This window comes from Saccopteryx leptura, chromosome 4, assembly GCF_036850995.1.
Source record: "Saccopteryx leptura isolate mSacLep1 chromosome 4, mSacLep1_pri_phased_curated, whole genome shotgun sequence".
NCBI classification, from domain to species: domain Eukaryota; kingdom Metazoa; phylum Chordata; class Mammalia; order Chiroptera; family Emballonuridae; genus Saccopteryx; species Saccopteryx leptura.
In genome coordinates this window covers 36,583,044-36,603,796 of record NC_089506.1, presented here as the reverse complement: position 1 = coordinate 36,603,796, position 20,753 = coordinate 36,583,044, and the positions used below count along the sequence as shown (strand labels likewise).

The window sequence follows — 20,753 nt, the reverse complement described above, 5'->3', positions numbered from 1 at the left end:
TGATTGACAGCATCTGGGCCCCAATTTAGGTGATGTGGTATGATTATAAGAGGCTCCTGGAGAAGTAATAGTTAGAGGGTGATAGTAAGAATCAAAGAGATGTAATGATATAATGATGCAGGCTCCTGGGCCCTCCAAGTCCCCTGAACCTGACTGAGGTGGGCCAGGATCCCGCATCTGAAGCGGGCCTGGTGATGCTCGGTGACTTTTCTCCCTTGAAGAGGGCAGTAGGAAATGTCTTTACCAAAACACCTGCAGAAAGAACTGCTTTGGCGTGAGTGCTTGCATTACAGAGAAGGCTGCGAGGAACCAGGTGGAGTCATCCTGGGGCAGCTGGAAGAGGCCCGGACGGCACTGTGGTCAGGACTGCCCGGATGCTGGTAGTGCCCTCGTGGGCCCTGCTGGCATTGGCCGTCTGCAGCACTTTCTCCTTTGGGACAGCCGCATAGCCATGCCTCCTCCCGGCTTCCTCAAATAAAACTTTCAGAACGTCCAGCTCATGATAGGCTTTCAGACACTCCATGGTTACCAAGAGACTCTTGGACATCTGGAGGGTTGGACATCTTGACTTTGTGGTCAGGGGCCTATCCTGAATGTGACTCATCAAGCCTCATGGCAGCTTAGTCAGCTCCAGAATCCACAGGAAATCCACCGCCCCTCCCCAGAACCTCCTAGTATCTCTTTGGAGCCCAAAGGACCAGTCCCTCCCAGCCGGAGGTGGCCAGGGAGCCATCAAGTGTCCTTCTGAAGAGCCTGCACCAGGCAGGTAACCTTTGGGACTTGTCAGTGAAGTGTTTGTTGGCTGTAACTCACAGTTGGGGCCCATTCAGCCCAATCTCTTGAGAAAGGGAAAAATATTTATTTTTATTATTATTTAAATTACCAAATTGAAACGAAGGCAAAAGTCTAACCAGATTTACTAAGAAAGCAGTGGTGTGGATGCCAGTGAGAACACCACTGACAAGCGTGGCCCGTCTCCGCGGTATGACAACCGTCTTCGTCTTCGCCGAGTCGCCCTTCTCCCTGTCTAGCTCTTGCTCAGGATTAGGGGTCAGAGGAAGTAAGCGGAGCAGGACTGACTCCTCCAGGGGAAGGAGGAGATGGGCATGACAAGATGGGCATGACAGGTAGAATGTGAGAGAGGGATGAAGATAGACAGAGGGGTGGGGGAGAAGATGGAGATGGATGGAGGGGAAGGGAGGAGAGAGGGCAGTGGGGGAGCAGATGACGAGGTACGGGGATAAACACGTGGCGAAAGAAGCTGGCCCCCACCTCTGGGCACCGGCCACACCTCCCCCTCACCTTCAGCTGTCCCTTTCCTAGGGCCACTTTCCACTTTCCTTTTTTTTTTTTTAATGAGTGGTAAGACTATATTTTTAATTTGGGCAAACTCATCACTGATAATGCAGTTATGAGCGTCAGCAATGTAGCTGGTTGAAATATTTCTATTTTAAATGCATCTTTCTAGTGTTCCTGCTTCACCTGAGAAGCAGCTGGACAGGCAGAGTCAGATTTTCACAGCAACGCTGTCACTCTCCTATGAGTGCAAGTCTGCCCCGTGCTGGGACAGCCCCCACGCCTCCCTCCTTCGGACTCCCCCAGCGCCCTGTGACTGCGCTGGGAGCGTGAGTGCTGCTGAGCTGGGACGTCCGTGTGTGTGTTTGCGTGGAACTCTGGCCCGTGTACAGACTGGCTCTCCGGAGGCTCCGAGCTCTTTGAGGGTGGGGCTGTGCTGACGACTGTGCCCTCGGCACCCAGGTGGCCCACGCAGGTGTGCTGGAATGTTGGCCGAACAGATAGAGGAACCGATGAAGCCAGCTGACTTGAATCTCCCTCTGGGCTTGGCCAAGATCCAGGCGTCCGGTGACCAGGTTCTGATCTGTGTGCTGTATGCAGGACGCCTAGAGCTCTAGAGAGAGAGAGACAAAGACCAGCCGTGGGGCTCCTGACACTTCACCTTGGACCTAGCCACTTAGCAGGGCTTCCTCAGTGGGAAACGGTACGCCCAAAGGGCTTCGACCAGTTTGCTGCTCTGTGGTTATGCCAATCCTGAGATTTTAAAAGTGAACAGATATTTGTGACAACCGAGGTGGTTCCGACGTCTGGATCTGTGCTTGTTACAATAGCTGGGAAACCCACCGTTGGAGAAACCACTTTCTCCTGTGCCTGTGTCTGACTGTATGTTTTGGAGTTGTTTTGACCATGACATCCTTCACTTTTGGGGATCCTGTTGGCTAAAGGAGCTGTAAGAATAACCATCCTAGTGCAAGGAGGCAGCCTTGGAGAGAAGCCCCACCCTCCCCAGCCCTTGGCACCAGCCGTCCTCAGCAAAACCCAGCGGTCTCGGGTGCCCAGGGCGGACCTGCCAGGGAGCCGAGGCAGCCCTGGACCTTGTCCTGTCCAAGAGGTGGGTAGCCTCCACGTCAAGTCAGGTGAAGGGCGCGTTTGTTCTGCTTCTCAGAACAAATTAAATTAAAACCAAACCTTGGATCTTCTCAGTCATATCTTAAGACTAAGTGAATACTGATACTCATAAAATCTTGCTGAATAGAGAACAGAAACAGCAGGAGCCTCTCTGGGATTGGCAGAAAGGCTCAGATAGTGAATAGCTCTCCAGGGGCCAGGGGGAGATCCCGGCCAGTAGGAACAGAGGCACAAGCACACAGCGGCCATTTTTCTTGGTCCCTTCTGGAGTTTAAGGTCACGGTCAACTTATGTTATGTTTGAAGTTCTCCCAGTAGAACCTGGAAGGAAGAGGACAAGACAGGATTTATGTTTTGTTTTTAATCAGGAAAATCTTCCTCCTTTTTGTATTTTTCTGAAGTTGGAAACGGGGAGAGACAGTCAGACAGACTCCCGCATGCGCCCGACCGGGATCCACCCGGCACGCCCACCAGGGGGCAATGCTCTGCCCCTCCAGGGCGTCGCTCTGTTGAGACCAGAGCCACTCTAGCGCCTGGGGCAGAGGCCAAGGAGCCATCCCCAGTGCCTGGGCCATCTTTGCTCCAATGGAGCCTCGCTGCAGGAGGGGAAGAGAGAGACAGAGAGGAAGGAGGGGGGAGGGGTGGAGAAACAGATGGGTGCTTCTCCTGTGTGCCCTGGCCGGGAATCGAACCCGGGACTTCTGCACGCCAGGCCGACGCTCTACCACTGAGCCAACCGGCCAGGGCCAAATCTTCCTCCTTTTTAATGTCAAGACTAGATTTAAGCAATCAGCAGTCTTAAGACCTGGGTCTGCTTTGCTTGACAGTCTGTGCCCTACCTGGAGCACCAGGCATGGCCTGATTTTCTTTGAAAGCTGTCGCAGGAACCAAGGACAAGTGACAAATGCCAGAGTGCAAGGTCCCCGCCAGAGAAGAGCGGGTACGGGACACGGCTCTCCTCTTCCCTCTCTTCCATCGTAAAGCCTCCTGGCGATGGTGTTGGGCAAAGACATTTAGGAATCCAGAAGACATTCCTGGAAAAGTGATGTGATAGATACATCTGGGTAACAAGTTATCCATCAACATCAGCGTGAGCAAAAACAAGGGGAAGGGCATATGTAGGGCAGGCAGTGAAGCCCGGGAATTGTGTGTTTTGGAAGGAAGAGGAGAGGATGGGAGAAATGCGATGTCTTCTTGTTAGGAATGGGTGTGGATTTGGTGACACCCCAAAGTGTTTGGAATTTGAACTGTGTGACCAGTCCTATGGTGGCTCCTTCCTCTCTGGAAGGATCCAGACTCAGTGCTGCAGTTCTCACGTAGGCGGACTATTGGAACCCCTCCCTAGGGCTTGCTGGCTCTGGGAGAGCTCAGGAAACTGCCCAGGTGTCCAAAAGGTGGCCAGACCCCTGAATCTTGCTGAGCACAGGCTGTCATACTGTGGCCAGGGATCAGGGAGAACCTGGGGGGAAGAAGTGGCCTGGACTTGTCCCGGGACAACGGCAGGAAGGGATGGGGGGCTCCACTGAAGGGAATGAAAGGGGGAGAGGCAGAACAGTGGCCTTTGGCAGGCCCTTGTTTCTAACCTCCCAGTTTTGTTTTTTTGTTTTTGCAGAGGCAGTAAGGGTGTCCTGGTGGGGGCTGCCGCTTGAGGCTGGGACCAAAGCAAACCTGCAATGGATAGAGCAGAATGCAAGCAGTAAAATGGAAAGGTGAGATTGCTTGTTTGAGCTGCGAGTCAAATTTATTCAAGTCAAATTATTTCTACCTTTATTCTTAAAGAAGGGACCCTGCCGGGTATTAAGCCAACAGGACGGAATAATGAATCATAAACATGCTGAAAGACTGAGTACAAAGAAGCATAGTTGGTGATTACTTAGCAAATAGCTTGCCCAGCGTGACTTCTGATGGCTTCTGTTTGAGACAGAGTGACTAGTTGTCTCTTTAAATTCAAGATTGCTTTCAAAACACTTGATTTAAATTGCTTTGCCAAATTTTCTCTGGAGGAATAAGATGTTCATGTTTGTTCTGGACCTCTGAGGCCATTCTTTACTTAGAGGATTTTGAATATTCTTAAGTAATCTGAATCAGCCATCAGCCATGGTTTTGAGGGTTTGCCAGCTCAGTGAGGTAGACTGTGACATTGAAACCAGAAGAACCAGGGGCTTTTATGTCCTTGAAACAGGAGCCTAACTGTCAAGGGGAAAATCTAGGCTTTGCTCTCTCTGAAGCAGCAGAAGTAAATATTTTTGCTTACGCAACCCTTTATTTTACTTCCGTATTATAAGAGAAGGTTGCTTGGTTAACTGAACAGAGATGCAGTAGAAATTCGTCGGAGAAGAATGAATTTAATTTTAAACACTGTATCTATTTCAGAATACATGTCGTTAAAGGTTATATCTAGTCATTTGGGCTTTGTTCAAAGAAAAAACTCTCATGTGTATTGGCAGCCTGACCTCATTTTTCTTTTAAAATCTGTTTTTCACACCACAGTCTGCTGTTTGACTGTTGGAGATTTATCTTGCGCAAGAAAACTAGAAGCAAGAACTGTTCTTCACCGCGAGGATCCAATGAGACCAAAACGGAAGAAGGTGATCATCAGATTGACGTGTCTGATGTCATCAGGCTTGTTCAAGATCAGCTAGAGGGGACCGCTAAAGGTAGAGGCCAGTTTTAAACTTTGTTCTGAGCCTAAAGCTTTTTACTACTAATTGGACTCAAAAGTCTTGTTCTTAGCTATTCCGGCTTTCGAAGGAAACTGCAGTGTTTTAGATCTGGGAGAGCAGCTCACCGCAGAGCCTCCCTGGTCATATGCTGGGGGCAGGTATACTGAGTTCAGAGTTCAGGCAGCTGTTAACTGACACACGCCGGTGAGAATGTCTCAAGATGTTTGCTTATTTGCCTTTCTGGTGGTTATTTAAATTAGCATTTTTAAATGAAGTTGGTTTCGGTGAGAGATCATGAGAAATGTCTGTTTGGATTTTAAACAAAGCACAGTGCACCTGAAGGGAGCTATTCCCCAGCCTTTGCTTCAGTTTTCAAAAACACAAGAGCTTTTGTTTAAATTTGGTGTGTTGTTGTATTGGGATGGTGATGAAGCTTTTACCAGTCACCAAGTCAGTGACCCATGCTCAAAGGACAGAAGGAGCCGCACATACTGGGGTGAGAGGACTCACACGCCTCAAAATTCAATCTGACCCCGTAATCCCAGCCTGGGGGTGGGTTTCTCCCTTTCTTGGCTAATCTGAGAGCTCCCTGCATTTCTTAATGGAAAGAAGTGGCCGGCTCCCTGTTTTAGTTTTGCCTGCATTTAATTATTTGCTGCCATTTCCGCCCAAATTGACTTCAAAAGTACCATTTTCATTAGACAAGGCCAGTGCGGTCACCCACAACCCGAGGGAAGGCGTGAGTCTGACGGTGAGTGTGCAGGGCTGCTGCCGCTGTGTCCACCTGGAGCGGGACCAGAACCAGGCCGGCTTCCAAAGCCAACAGCTAGAGGTTCATCTGGGCACTTTGATAACACTTCCCCGTGTTCTAAATCTGGCACATTCTCGGCCTTGCCTCAAGCTGGCATTTGCTGTAACCAGCCTGCACTGTTGGGCTTGTTGGGCCGAGACGTCGTTGTCATTGTTCTGAGACTGTGCTGCAGTCCCCTGGCCACCTGCTCAAGGTTGTGTCCAGACTGTCCTTCCCGTTACGTGCGTCCATGAGTTAAGGGTCACAGCTGTGCCATCTTTAGTTGTCTGTCATTTGTATGTCTGCTTCTGTGGAGTATCTTGTGAATGGCCCCGGGCCCAGCAGTTCTGAGCCACAACTCTGCTGACGGACCCTTGCACTTAATAAATAGGGTTGGCTATTTGAACTTGGCTGGCGGGAGGGTTGCCCCACCAGCATCTGCATTTAGTTTTGCAGATTTAGTAACTTGATTTTTGTCACTTCCCTTGTCATGGATGGTTCGCCAATGAGAACTGAAGCCTAAACCTCTAAGTTCGTCTCCCCATGGTGGGAGCGCCTCATCTTTCCGACAAGTTTTCTTGTTCACTACCAGGCGCAGTTCTGGCTCTCTCATAGGCATCCCAGTGAGGACAAAGTGAGTAGTACTAGCGGGCACTTCCTGGGAGAGCGCAGGGAAGAGAGGGTCCAAAACCTGCTGCTCCTGCTCTGTGGGAAGGACTTAGAAAGGAGGCATGCTTCCTCCTTAAGCAAGAGGATGATTTAAAGGGTGCAGATCCCTATTTATCATTAGATTTTATGGCTGGAAGGTTATCTAGTATTTCAGTGCTCAGCATGGCTGCACATTAACGGCCCGTAACTACTTGGAACCCAGCAAGGGTAGGCTTTCCCAAACCCCAGTGAACTTCCGGTGTTTCGGGTCTGAGGGCTGTGATGAAGTTGACCTGCAGTGGAAATTGAGACTCTCTATCATCAACTTGCTTGCCTGAATCATTGCCTAATTTAACTGCGTCTCCCTAGCTGAGCAGTATGAGGTCACAGTGCGGTGATGAGAAACACGACTCAAGGATAGAAAGCCCAGGTTCAAATTCCAGTTTTTCATGTTGCCACTCTCCAGCCCCATGAGTGTGGGTGAGTCGTGAAACCTTTCCACCATGTGGGCATGGCAGCAGCATGTTAGTGGGGCTACTGTGAGGATCCCAGGGGTGTAAGGTGCTCAGGACAGCAATGGCACAGCTATGTCCTAATACCTCTCAGCTCTGAGTAATACCACCATCCGATGACTTATTCTTTCTCCCCTCATAGAGCTACACAAGCACACATGCTCATGTGCACGCACATGCACACATAATGTATTTTAGCAAAGGGAGCTTTACGGCTTGTCTAGCTGCCCAGCTTTCTTGCTGTCTGGAGGTCATATGGTGCTTTCGCATGAAAAGCCAGGCCTGTGAGAGAGCCCCTCCCCTTCTTGCCTCAGCGTGGATGAATGACAGGGTCTGCTCCAGTCTGCCTCGGGTCCGCTCACATCCCCCCGTCAGACAGGGTAGGTGACCGGGTGTCTGTAGTAACTGCAGTCCTGTATTCATATTCCGGCTGTCCTTCCTGTTCCGCCAGTGTCAGTCGGAGACACCTCACCAAACAAACTACGAGTCAGACGAGGAAGCATTTGCATGGGAACATTTTGTTCATCTGAAGACTTGGGTGTGAGAGATCAAGAAGTTGGACTTGTAACGATTAGCAGTTCTGCAGCAGAGGTGAAGGGACAGAACCCGTGCCAGTGGCCGTGGTGGCCTGTCAGGTGGCATAGGTGAGCTTTAGAGTGCCACTGTGATACATGTCTACTCTTTAAAAGGTTTTGTTTTATGAGTTCTAATTGGTTAATGTCTTTAATGATGCCAGCCATTTTTCCCCCCAACAAACTTCTTAAGTGTATTAAACAGGACTGGGCACAGCTTTATGGAGGGAAAGACACAAATAAAATACTGTACTTGCCTGCGAGTTAAGGTAAATAAAGACCATCTGAAATATTTGGTTGAATTGTGAAGTTGCCATCATGCAAGTCAAAACCCTTTGAATACTGGTAATTCCATGCGGCTGAACTGAATGCATTTGTGGTGTGAGATTGTACAGAATTCTGGGGGGGGGGGGGACATGTCCACTTGGAGAGGCTGGGGGGTCGGAAAGGGCTACAGAACTCCTTCTTGGAAACTCTGTGGCGACAGTGGTCACATTATGAAAGACTCTCAGAGGTGTTTGTGGAAGCAGTTAGCTTGGGCTGAAGAAAATGTATTTTGGGAAAGGCAAAAATGACCACAGGAAACTGATGCTTGGAAGGAAATTGGATTTTTTATTATCTTCGATGTTTCTGGCATGAATTGTAATCACAGCTTACTGAAGAATGAGTGAATCGCAGTGATTGCGGCTTTTTCAGGGGGGTCGAGCTGTGCTTAGTAAGATAGACGTTGCACTTGTGGTTTCCTGGTTCCTTGTCTTCCAAAGCTCCTGTCATTTTCTCGGGAGAGTCATTGCTTTTTCCTTGTATGCCCTCTAATGTTGCAAAAGCTGTCCTGGGAAGCGGCCATTCCAACAGCGCAGGGTATGGGAGAGGCAGGACAGTGTGAGACAACACTGAGCGGCTATGCAAGGTCGGTCCCGTCTTTGTGGTCGTATGAGTCCCAAATGGGACATTCTGAAAGGACGGGTATGTTGTTTGTGGAAGTGGAGCTTTCAGTGCTGCTATAAATAATTAACTTCTCTTTTTTAACCTTTCCTGATCCTTTGGTCTTTCCTCTTGGACTTTTTATATTATTCAGGAAGCTAGCAAGAGTTCTGATTCTTTAGAATACGCATTCACTGCACATGATTTACAAATGACTGAGGACTAGCTGGTTGTTCCTAGTTGGTGCTAGAAGTACGGATGATGTTCTTCTTAAAGCAGCTCTTAACGAACCAGGGCCAGGGCCAGGTGGTGGCCAGAAGGAAGGCACAGGGGTTGCGACTCTCTAGAACGCAGGTCAGAGGGGCTTGGAGTGAATTAATCTCCCGTTTGCCTCTGCAAGACTTTTGCAGATTTGAGGGAGTCTTCTGGTTTCCCAAGATCTCTTAGAAGGACTCTTTTTTTTTTTTGGTGACAGAGAAGAGAGAGGGACAGATAGGGACAAACAGACAAGAAAGGAGAGAGATGAGAAGCATCAGTTTTTTGTTGCAGCACCTTAGTTGTTCATTGATTGCTTTCTCATGTGTGCCTTGACCGGGGGGCTATAGCAGACCCAGTGACCCCTTGCTCAAGCCAGTGATCTTGGGCTTAAGCTGTTGAGCCTTTTTCAAACCAGATGAGCCTATGCTCAAACTGGCAATCTCGGGGTTTTGAACCTGGGTCCTCTGTGTTCCAGTCTGACGCTCTATCCACTGTGCCACCACCTGGTCAGGTCTAGATGGACTCTTCTAAGTGGAATCGACTTGGTTGTTGATTAAAATGAATATTACATATCATCTAAAACTGAGAGTAAAGACTCTGAGCTGGTGGAGAAATGTGCTTCACATGAGCTGAAGATACCAGCTCAGCTAGGAGAGCCCCAAATCTCCTCATTCCCCCCTTCACACACACACACACACACACATGCACACACGCACACACACACACATGCACACACGCACACACACACACACCCGGCAGCCAGCACCACCTCTGCAGCATGCCCAGGAGCAGCAGTGGTATTATTAGTCTTCTATCAGAAAGTTAGTGGAGTTTCCATTTAACTGTGTGCTTTATAATACATGCTATATGATTAAGGTCATCAAAGGGCCAAACTCTCCTCCAGAGAAAGTGCATTTGTTAGTGTATAATCAGTGCAGACCATGCTGAGTCAACAGGATGCCAAACTGGATGCTTCTCCACCTTCCCCAGCTGCGCTGAGTAGGTCATCTGCGAAGATGGTCTTTGCTTTGTTTGAACCATTCCCACTGCATAGAAATTCTTCCTCCTTCTCACCCTGCCCACTTCTGGGTTAAAACCCTGCCCCTCTGTCCAAGACCCACAGAAATATCACCTGTTCCTGAAGCAGTCCTGCTGTGATCACTGTTCACAACCTCTGCTCTGGGGATGTGCCTAGACTCCAAAGAATGCTTTTTCTGGCAATCTGGGTTTCTGTGTCTCTAGAGTCACTGAGCAGCATGAGGACAGGAAGTCTCTGCTTCCAGCTGTGTCCACAGCAGCGAAGGCTTCCTGGCCGTTGTGCTCAGCATGGGTTAGGGTGGGCTGACGCATTGATGTCCTCAGCCTCCTGTGGAGGTCTGGAACAGCCCTGCGCGCTCACCCCTGTGTCCTGTGCAGATGTTTTCATCTTCCATGTGCGCATCACGGCAATATCCGGGAGGTACTGCACTAGCGTGTGGGCAGTTAGTTAATGGGTTGACCAAACTGAGCAGCGAGTAGTGCTTGGTTGTGGAAGGGATTCTGTCAGCGACAAAGATGCGTTCTGCTGGAGGCCTTGAGGGAAGCGGAGAAAAGGAGTAGATTGTACTACCTGAGCATTAAACCCATGTTAGAAATCTCCAGGAAGAAGGTTACCCATCAACAAAGACACTAGAAAAAATTGCCAAATGACAAAAGATGTGGCCTTCGTCTATACAAATCTCTTACAAAGCAGAATCAACAGGACGAACGTCTTAGAAACGGTTCGTTCTGAGGCTTGCAGAAATGACACACTACTATAAAGACCAGAAATGCTGTCCTACAAGTGAATAGAAATGAAAAATGTAAATTTAACAAGAAGATTTCTTTTCCCCCATTTTTATGGACAAGAAAGTTAAAACTCACTGCTGGTAAGAATGTCATTCCTCATGTCTGTACTGGAAAACAAGTTGATGGTATGGATAAAAATCTTCAAATATTTTGTTTTCAATCAACAATTGCCATCTGTAGGAATTTAAGGAATTAATTTCAGAAATTGTTGCAAAGATTCATGAGCAAAGATGTACGGTCATTATTTATGACGACCATTGAGGGAAAAGCAAGATCATAGTATTAAGGGTTTGGTGCAATCACTGAGTTGTTCAGATGGTTGTTCTCCCATGTCTTATGCTCCAAGAAGCGAAACAGCCAAATATAAAATGGTGTACTGTGATAGTAATTTTGTAAACACAAAGTATGTATGTATCATTTTGGTAAAAGACAGAAAATATGCACCAACATGGAAATATTTATTATCACACATTTGTCATTTGAATTTCTGTTTTTCTTCTTGGGAAACCTTATCATCTCTGTGAGCATCCATGTTTTCCTGAAGCAGGACGTGAGCGTGTATCCCGCAGGCATGAGGACTGGTCTTCCGTCCTGCGCTGGGCCCTGTTCACAGGGAGCATGCGCTCTGCGCCGCCCGACCCCCCGCTACTCACACAGGTGCAGTTTCTGCAGGAACAGCCCCCAGCCGCCCTGTCTCGCTGGGGCTGCGCCTGTGCTGGTCCCAAAGGCTGAGGCTCACCCAGCAATTCTGAAGGAAAATATCCTTAAAAATGTCCTGGAACTCTGCTGGGTGGCCCTGGGGGGAGAGAGGAAGTATGAATAAAGCCACGGAAAAGTGGGGACAGGCAGCCCCAATGCTTCTTCCCAGTCACAGTGGGAAGGGCGGGGAGGAGCCAGGGCAAGGGCTGGGCCTCCTGGACAAAGGGGGCGGGCATAGCCTTCTCTCTGCTTCTCCGTTACCTTCAGCTCAAAACAATCCGTACGGCAAAGTGGCATATTTTGGGGTGGCGTGTTCTGCTAGCCTTCAACAGTCATTTCTGCCACATCACCAAGAGTCACATGGCCATGGTGGTGGTCCTGCCTCACAGTTGGTGACCCCTTCCTGTAATTCAGCTGTTGAAGTGACCATATCCTTTGTCGTGTGGAGTTTCTAGACTGTGCTGCTGCACCTCAGAGCAGCACGTTCGCATGTCCTTGTCCCTGTGTTTCTTATAAACTGGTAGTTTATGAGAACATGAACCAGCCTCTGGGTTTTTTTTCTTTTTAGGACAATGTCCTAGCGGCACCCTTCCACCCAAGAGGTCGGTGACTGTTTGCTTGTCTGTTTATATCGGCATAACGGTGATGACCACGTAGGTCTAGGAATTCTTAAGGGTAGCAGATGACCTCTTCCCATCATTCCTTTTTTACTCATTAGCTGAAATTTATATAGTAAAGAGAACTGTCCCCTCCTTGATGCACTTTTACCTTGAATTACAGTTCTAGGAGAGTCAGTGTAAACACTTGATTCTTCCCTGTTTACTTAGCAGTCTCTAGAATAGTGTGTTTGCTCCTTAGTGACTTCCAAAGGGAATTGGTGAAAGTTTTCATTTTAAAATATCATTTTGAAATCAATGAATTTAATATTCTATATTTTTAAGTTCATCACAGCTATTTTTATGTGTGTGTGGATACATGTGACAGAGACAGAAAGCAAAGCAGAGAGAGGGACAAATAGGGACAGACAGACGGACGGGAAGGGAGAGAGTTGAGAAGCATCAGTTCTTCGTTGCAGCGCCTTAGTTGTACATTGATTGCTTTCTCATATGTGCCTTGACCAGGGAGGGGGCTACAGCAGAGCAAGTGACCTTGGGCCAAACCAGTGACCTTGGGCTTCAAGCCAGTGACCTTTGGGCTCAAGCCAGCAACCACAAGATCATGTCTATGATCCCATGCTCAAGCCAGTGACCTCGGAGTTTCAAACCTGGGTTGTTTGCATCCCAATCCAATACTCTAGCCACTGTGCTATCACCTGGTCAGGTCCTCACAGCTATTTCTATTGGTCAAATTGTCTCGTTTGGGGGCCTTGGGAACCTCTTCATGGCAGGCATCTGACTTCAGTCAATGTCATTTAGGAGACCTGGACCATCTCCTAACTCTGAGAAATATACCTGAAACTGAAACTAATATAATACTGTATGCAAACTAGACTTTATTTGGTTTTGGATTTTTCCATTGATATGAGAGAAAAAGAGACAGGAGACAGGAGAAAGAGAGAGATAGTGGAGAAGGGAGATAGAAAAAGAAGCATTAACATGTTGTTCCAGTTAGTTGTTCCATTTAGTTGTGTACTCATTGATTGCTTTTCTTATATGCCCTCGGCAGGGGTTGAACTCATGACATCTAGTGTGCCGGGTTGATACTTTATCCACTGAGCCACCTGGCCAGGGCACCAATTATACTTTAATTAAAGAAAGTACTGTATATACGCCCTGGCCAGTTGGCTCAGTGGTACAGTGTCAGCCCGGCATGTGGATGACCCAAGTTTGATTCCTAGCTAGCGCACACAGGAGAAGCACCCATTGCTTCTCTATCCTTCCCCTTCTCCCGACTCTCTGTCTCTCTCTTCCCCTCCCGCAGCCAAGGCTCCATTGGAGCAAAGTTGGCCCAGGTGCTGAGGATGGCTCCATGGCCTCCACCTCAAGCACTAGAATAGCTCCTGTTGCAATGGAGCAATGCCATAGCTGGGCAGAGCATTGCCCCCTAGTGGGCATGCCATGTGGATCCCAGCTTCTCACTTCAGAAAAATACAAGCAAAAAAATACACACACACACACACACACAAGCTAGGCACCTGGAAGAGTCATTGCCACTGAGTTGGTAATTGCTTCTAGACTTCTTCAGTGGACAAGCCAAGGATATTTAAAATGTTTCAACTTTAAAACATTTTATGTATGAGTATATATATGAGTTCATGCAAGGAAATACTGTCCAACAATAAAAATGAACAGGCTGCTCATTCATGCAATAACCCAGGTGGAGCAGAAACATTGTGACTTTCAAAGAGTCATATACCAGAGTTCCTACCACATGACTTCATGTATAGGAAGTTCTAGAATAGGGAAAGCTAATCATGTAGTGACAAAAAGCAGGTCAGGGTTTTGAGGGTCACAGGCAGAGCTGGGGGTTGACTGCAGAGGTGATGAGGAAGCTGTTTTTGAGTGATGGGTATATTCCATTTCTTGAGAGATTGTGGGCACACAGCTCATCAACCGCACACCAAGGTGATAGTTTACTTCACAGGTGGTCTGGGAAAGAGAAACATCTACGTTACTTCTGATGCTTTCAATTCAATTTTAGGATCGCTTAGATCTTAGATCTGTATCTTCTTATTCCCATGTCCTAAATCCCCGTTTCTAATGACAACAACGTAATTGTTCACTTGCTGTTTCTCACATACACATCCAATAATGTCAGAAGAGGAATACCTACAGTCACGAATAACATGATTCCTAAGGAAGGTGGAATTTATATTTTTGGCTTGTAGGAACTTGGGGTATATCCCACAAAGGAGATTTAGTCAAATTACTGTGTTTTGAAATCTTCTCAGTGTGGCTATGCCACCAACCTGATAAATAAGTTCCTTTGTTCTATTTTTAATTTTTCAATGATTGCTGTTTTAAATTTCTACTTTGTTTTGTAATTATATAAGATAATTGCAAAGCCAAGTAAAGAACATTCAGAGATGTCCAGGTTCTGTCCCTGTTTCTCCCTTCCTGTTATAACCTTCCTCCATGAGTAATCTATTTTTCCTTTTTAGTTTTTGATTTATTCTCTAGTGTGTGTATTTTTTAAAACATGAGCATGTGTATTTGTATCTTCCCATTTTGTATCAGTGGCTGATACCATACATGCTTTCTTCTACATGCTTTCTTTTACCTGGTAAATTTTGGACATTGCTGTCTAGCAGGGATCTGGCCATTGTATCAGGCCCCTGGGTCTCTAACTGCAGGGAGTAGAATTGCCCAGTGTCCACAGCCACTGTCACCTGAGGGCCCACTTACCTAAAGGCAGCTGCTAGCAGTGACCACCCAGCCGGGTCTGTCCGCAGCCCAGTCTCTCTGCTTCACAGACCGACACCTCCTCAGACCTGTGCGAGGGAGGCCACAGGTGAGCATACCCACCTGCAGGTTCCCTAGGGATCCTGTCCTTCTGGGTTAGCAGGACACTTTGCCTCTTGAGGTTGAGGCCATCCCCAGAGCCCTGGAGAGTCTGGAAAAACTGATCCTGGAGTCCGTCTCACCCGAGCTCTTGAAAGTCCTGTGGGAGAGGTGGCCATGGGGAGGGGCAGTGTCCCTGCCGGGGGCCCTTAATGCTGTCATTGTTGGTGATCCTTGTTTCCTGGGAGAATGAAGTGTGTGTGTGTGTGTGTGTGTGTGTGTGTGTGTGTGTGTGTGACTGTATGTGAGCATGTAAAACCCAAAACAGAGCATTACAGCTCAAGTCACCTGACAGAGCAAAAATCTGCTGAGAGAGATTCTCAGAGGTTTACAGCGTCTCAATTGCAAGATCTCCCGAGATTACCTTAATACTGACCTTTGTGGAATGTGGCCGGCTCCATTGTTCCAGGGGACAAACCTGATCTTTGTTCATTCAAGTGAGAATGGTTTCACAAGGCACTTCTGGACCCCTGGGTTTGGGATGATGAGCTGCTAGTAACAGTGCATTGCAGTGTATTGTAATTCTGTATTCCATTTCATATACTGTGTAGGAATTTTATAACATTTCTATTTAAAACAGATCTCTTCTTTTCTGAATCCTGCAGATTATTTCTCAGTTGCTCTACATATGGGACATTGTATCATATTATTTCCTGGCTTCAGGATCCCCATTCAGTTCAAACATTAGTTTCGTATTTGTACTGAATCCTTCAACATTCCAGTCTGTTCTGCTTGGGAGCCAGACTGAGCTCTTTCCCCTGCCCCTTTCCCCTTCACTCTCCTCTTTTCTGTGCTTTGGTTTGTAATAGTAAACATCTCTATGGTTCAAAGTCAAAATACTAATGAGTCCCTCACTTACAATGGTTTGACTCGTGGTATTTTGACTTTGCAATGTGTGAAAGTGATGCACATTCAGCAGAAACTGTACTTTGAATTTGACCTTTTCCCAGGCTAGCGCTGTGTGTGGTACACTTTGTCGGGGTTCTGGGCAGCACAGCGGCCCCGGCTCCCAAGCGGCCCCACCATCAGGAGGGCGCGCTGTGCCACCAGCATTTTTTGGATATCTTTTTGTGTTGTGTTTTTGCATCTCATCATGTCTACAGAAAGCCGTGCGTGTCTCCTGGTTCTGATGAGAAGAAGAGGAAGGCAGTTACTCCTGAGATGAAACTCAAGATAATTGCCCAAATGTAGGCTAATTTGTGAGCACGTTTAAGGTAGGCTAGGTTAAGCTACGATGTTTGGTAGGTTAGGTGTAGTAAATGTACTTTCAACTTATGACCTTTTTCAACTTATGATGGGTTTACCTAAGGTGACCCAACTTCTTTACAATGAAAAGGAGGACAAAAATAAATGGAAGAAAACAACATCGTAAATAAAAGGAACATTTTATTCATTGCAACAATAATACTCTATAGTATGACCAATGCATAATAAAAAAACATTTGTAATATTTTATATTGTCATTATGCTTACATGCCTATTCATTTTTAATAATTGTAAGAAAAAAGTACTCATTTAGATACAAATATGTCACATCACACACAATGGATTGACTCTGCACCAACTGAATACAGACATTTACAGATTAGTCTTCCAATATCAAAAAGGAGGACATGCAAGAGGACACTTTTCGAGGGAGGAATGAACTTGCAAAAGAAGGACTGTCCTCCCTAAAGGAGGACGATTGGCCACCTTAGTTTATCAGAATATGATCCCACCATCAACCCAGAAGCATATATATGATACTATGAAAGGTACACCTTTAGAATCCTCGCTCGGACCCATCACCACTGCCCATTCCTCACCCCCGCCCCCAGGCAGTCGCTTCTTCAGTATTCCATGTGCCTCCCGGGGTCTCCATACAGGTACAAGCAGACACTGGTATATTCTTGGTTTCTTCCTGTTTTATGCAGGAAGTAACATGGTCCAAATACTGTTCTATACCACCCTACCCCACTTAATATATCTTGAAGATAATTCCATATCAATAAAGATAAAACACTTTTATTTAGTTGCACAATAAATCCTTTGTGTGGGTGGCTACACCATAGCTCATCAGTCATCGGTGGCTGCTTGGGTTCTTTTCATTTTTTTGCTGTTGCATACAATACTGTAGTTAATGACTTTGTGTATATGGATATATTCATGTTGTACACGTGCTGGATTTCAGGTTCTCAGAGGCTGAGTCAAGGCAAATGCTTTTTGATAGTTTTGCTCGAAGTTACTATTGTGCTCCCTGGTATCCATTTTTTCAACCACCAGCAGTTATGAGTGGCTCTCTGTAGAGACTCCCCAGTGGGAGCTGGTTTCTATCTTTTGTGTTTGTCAGTTTGAGAACTAAAACAGCTATCCCAGCTCGGGCTTAAACTGCACTTGTCTCATAAGAGAGTGAGTGTCTTCTCATTTATTTAAATTATTTATATTTCTTGTTTGCCTTTATTATTATTTTTATTACATTGCCAATCTTGTAAATGGTTTCTAGGAGGGGGCCTTATAAATTAGAGATTAGCCCTTGAGATTTGAGTTGAAAGAACTTTTTCTCAGATTATCATTTTCTTGACTTTCTTTTTTGCCATTTTAAAAATTTAGTTGAATTCCAGTGTTTTGTGGCTTTGGATTTTGAGTCATATCTTTATAAAGCCTACTTATTGCAGGGTTATGAAGAAATTACCCATTTTTTATTAATATTTTATTTATACTTAATCTTTTGATCCATTTGGATTTATTTTTTTTGTATAGAATATCAAGTATGGATCCTAAAAATTTAGTTTTTCTTGCCTGGTGGTCCTAATGCCAACTTAAAACATCTCTAGCGTTATTCCACAGATAGGAGATACCACCATGAAAATATGTTAAATTCCCATATTTGAATCCATTTCTGGAATTTCTGTTCTGTATCATTGTCCATTTGTCTTTTGTTTTCTGGCACCACAGTAATTATTGGGCCTTTACAGCGTGTTTAATTTTGGTCGCCCTCATTTGACTATTGCTCTTTGGAAGGGTTTCCGTGGCCATTCATGTTACCTTTTTATTTCTACATGACCCCAAATTCATACTGTCTAATGACATAATTGTACAAACAAATCTGCAAATAATTATCATTTTATTTCTTCCATGTTGCTTTAAAAAATACTTTGAAATGCTTTGAAAAAATAGAAAGCATATAAACTATGCAAATTTTGATTGTGACATAATATAGGTGTTTTTCCCATACGTCTGTATTTGTTGCCTTATTTTAGCTAGTTGAAAATTTAATCTCAATACTGAGCTAGGCAACTTTTTTCAGTTACATTCTCGGTAACAGTATTTATGTATTCATTGATTTTATCGGCATCATCTGTAACTCAGAAATGCAATTTTTTATTTATTAAGTTAAGTAGACCGTGAAATGTGTTTGAGATGCAATATCACATTTCTCCATGCTTTGAAGGACCCAACAAGCAGCATGATTTTTCTGTATAATTTCTCCTCGTCCAAATGTCAAGGCTTGGATGAATTATGCATGTTGAATCGTTTTCTTTCCTTCTATTCTTAGATAGACACACCAGGTCGTTTTTATACCTCTTCGTGGAATGCCAGGTTTCCCAGTGTCTGAAGTTGCTGTGCTAAGTTCTCCCACCTCTTCTTGAGCTGTTACTTACGCAGTTTGGACTTCTGTTTCCTGAAGCTAGACAGAGCCAGTTAAACACAGTACCTGCAAAGTGAGGTCTTCAAGGAGAACGGGTCTGCATTGTAAGCCCTGCGGCACCTCTCCTGACCTGCAGAGGGAAGAGCACATGATTTGTGCATTGGGAAATAGAAGGAGGGAACTGAGTCTTTCCAATACAGTTCTGAGGTTATCTAACGAAAATATGTTTTCTTTCAAACCTCAGAAAAAAAACTTTTTCCTGGCAAGTAGCTGTGCCAAGTGATGTACGCATGTTGCTGCTTGCAAGTGCGTGCGTGGTTCGTTATCTGACACTTACAGGCACTTATGTGTCACTTGGGCTGAACTGGATTCCTGAGGTGTGGTCAAATAAAATGACTAGAACTTACAACCTGGTTGAAGAATAGGCCAGGTGCCTACAGACAGAGATGTCAGAAAAGTCTGAGATTTGATGTCTGTCATACGAGTACAGACAGCTGTTAGCCAGGGGAGCAGCCTCACCTGGGTGAGCACCACGACCTGTGCTCCATTAGGTTTTCGAGGGTGGACAGGATTCAGAAGGTGGAAAGAAAAAAGAGACCCATCCAAGCTGGGGAACACGGTATAATGTGTGGTGGCTCTCTGCTCAGACAAAGGACACCTACAAAAGTGGTCAGAAACGGGAACTGTATGACGTTATAGATAGGTAGGTGTTTACCTCAAAGCAGATGTGGGAAGATAGGAAGGCAAGGGCAAAGAGATTACCCTGAGGGAGATTCTGAAGTTATGCCTCCCTGGGGAGGTGTTCTCGCAACAAAGTAAATAAATAAAATGCAGAAATGGATCTGAACAAGCCCCTGGCTCTGACAAGTTATAAGAAATACTGGGGACAGAGATACAGGATAAACACCACTGAAGGTGCGCAAACGGCAAACTCCAGACTGTGGGAAGATTTATGTGTCCAATGACCTGTTTTCTTCAACAAAAAAATTGGCAAGAAAAATAGAGTTGGAAAAGGAACCTGTAAATGAAGAGAGACCTGGGAAAAACAACAGCCAAGTGTAGTATAGGAACTGGACCGTGTGTGGATCCCAATACAGCAAGCAAACTGAGCTTAGAACGCAGAGAAAAGACAATAGAGGAGTGCTGGCTAGGTACTTAAAACGGAAGAACTTTTTTTTTATTGTGGCCATGGTGTTATTTTTTATTTTTTTATTTTTTTACAGGGGGACAGAGAGAGAGTCAGAGAGAGGGATAGATAGATAGAGACAGACAGGAACGCAGAGAGATGAGAAGAATCAATCATCAGTTTTTCATTGGGACTCCTTAGTTGTTCATTGATTGCTTTCTCATATGTGCCTTGACCGTGGGCCTTCAGCAGACCAAGTAACCCCTTGCTCGAGCCAGCGACCTTGAGTCCAAGCTGGTGAGCTTTTTTCTGCTCAAGCCAGATGAGCCCGCGCTCAAGCTGGCGATCATGGGGTCTCGAACCTGGGTCCTTCTGCATCCCAGTCCAACGCTCTATCCACTGCGCCACCGCCTGGTCAGGGGCCATGGTGTTATTGATTGTACTGTGTTCATATTTTATAAAAAGGTCATTTCCCTTTGGAAAGAAATATGTACTGAATGATTTCCATGTGAGAATGCAGTGATGGCTGGCTTTTGCCTTAGACGAGTGAACTGTGTGGCAGTAGTTGGCAGGAATGGATGGTATATGAAGCAAGCCTGGCCACGCACTGATGAGATTGTGTGGTCACGACACGGTTCTCACTGTTTTTGTACATGTTTAACATTTCTTTTATTGACAGAAAATCCTCCGATACTGTCACTCGCATGGTAGGGATCTCCCTACTCACTCTGTTCCTCTGTTTCCTAAGTGCTGCGGCGGCTGTCCGTCTTCACAATCAGGATTAGTTCTCTGTGTGAATGCGCCTATTTATATCCTTGAAGATTGTCATAGAGGATATTTCTCTCTAGTCGTGCCAGAAGTTAATGTGGCTTGCAAAGACGTGACCTGAATAGAAAGAAACTATTTCCGGACCTTTCAAATAAATGCAGCGCTTTTTTTCTTTCGTACAAAAAGTCATGATAACTATCTGCTTCTAGCGTATTTTTTTTTTATAGGAGTGTTGGCATTTTTAGTTTCTTTTCATCACTAGAGTAGACAGCATGAAACCGTTAAGTTTGCCAGTTGTATGGGCATGTGTAGGACTCAGAGCCACGAGTAAAATGGGCACGGCTTTGGCACCAGGAAAGGGCCAGAAGTTAAAAAAGAGTCTCTCAGAAGCTCCATGACTCTTACCCACAGTGGG

General features: G+C 45.9%; 1 protein-coding gene across 4 annotated transcripts in view; it reads left to right on the top strand.

The window, feature by feature from the left end:
• Nucleotides 1-20,753, top strand: part of MCF2L (MCF.2 cell line derived transforming sequence like) — a 189,885-nt gene that overhangs the window by 3,509 nt on the left and 165,623 nt on the right. For 3 of the 4 annotated variants that reach the window (XM_066380536.1, XM_066380537.1, XM_066380538.1), the window contains exons 2-3: nt 4,036-4,132; nt 4,914-5,080. In XM_066380536.1, the coding sequence (XP_066236633.1) occupies nt 4,036-4,132; nt 4,914-5,080 (264 nt within the window). Of the gene's footprint in view, nt 1-2,117; nt 2,408-4,035; nt 4,133-4,913; nt 5,081-20,753 lie in introns of those variants that run through there. The other variant, XM_066380539.1, reaches the window with a different exon arrangement.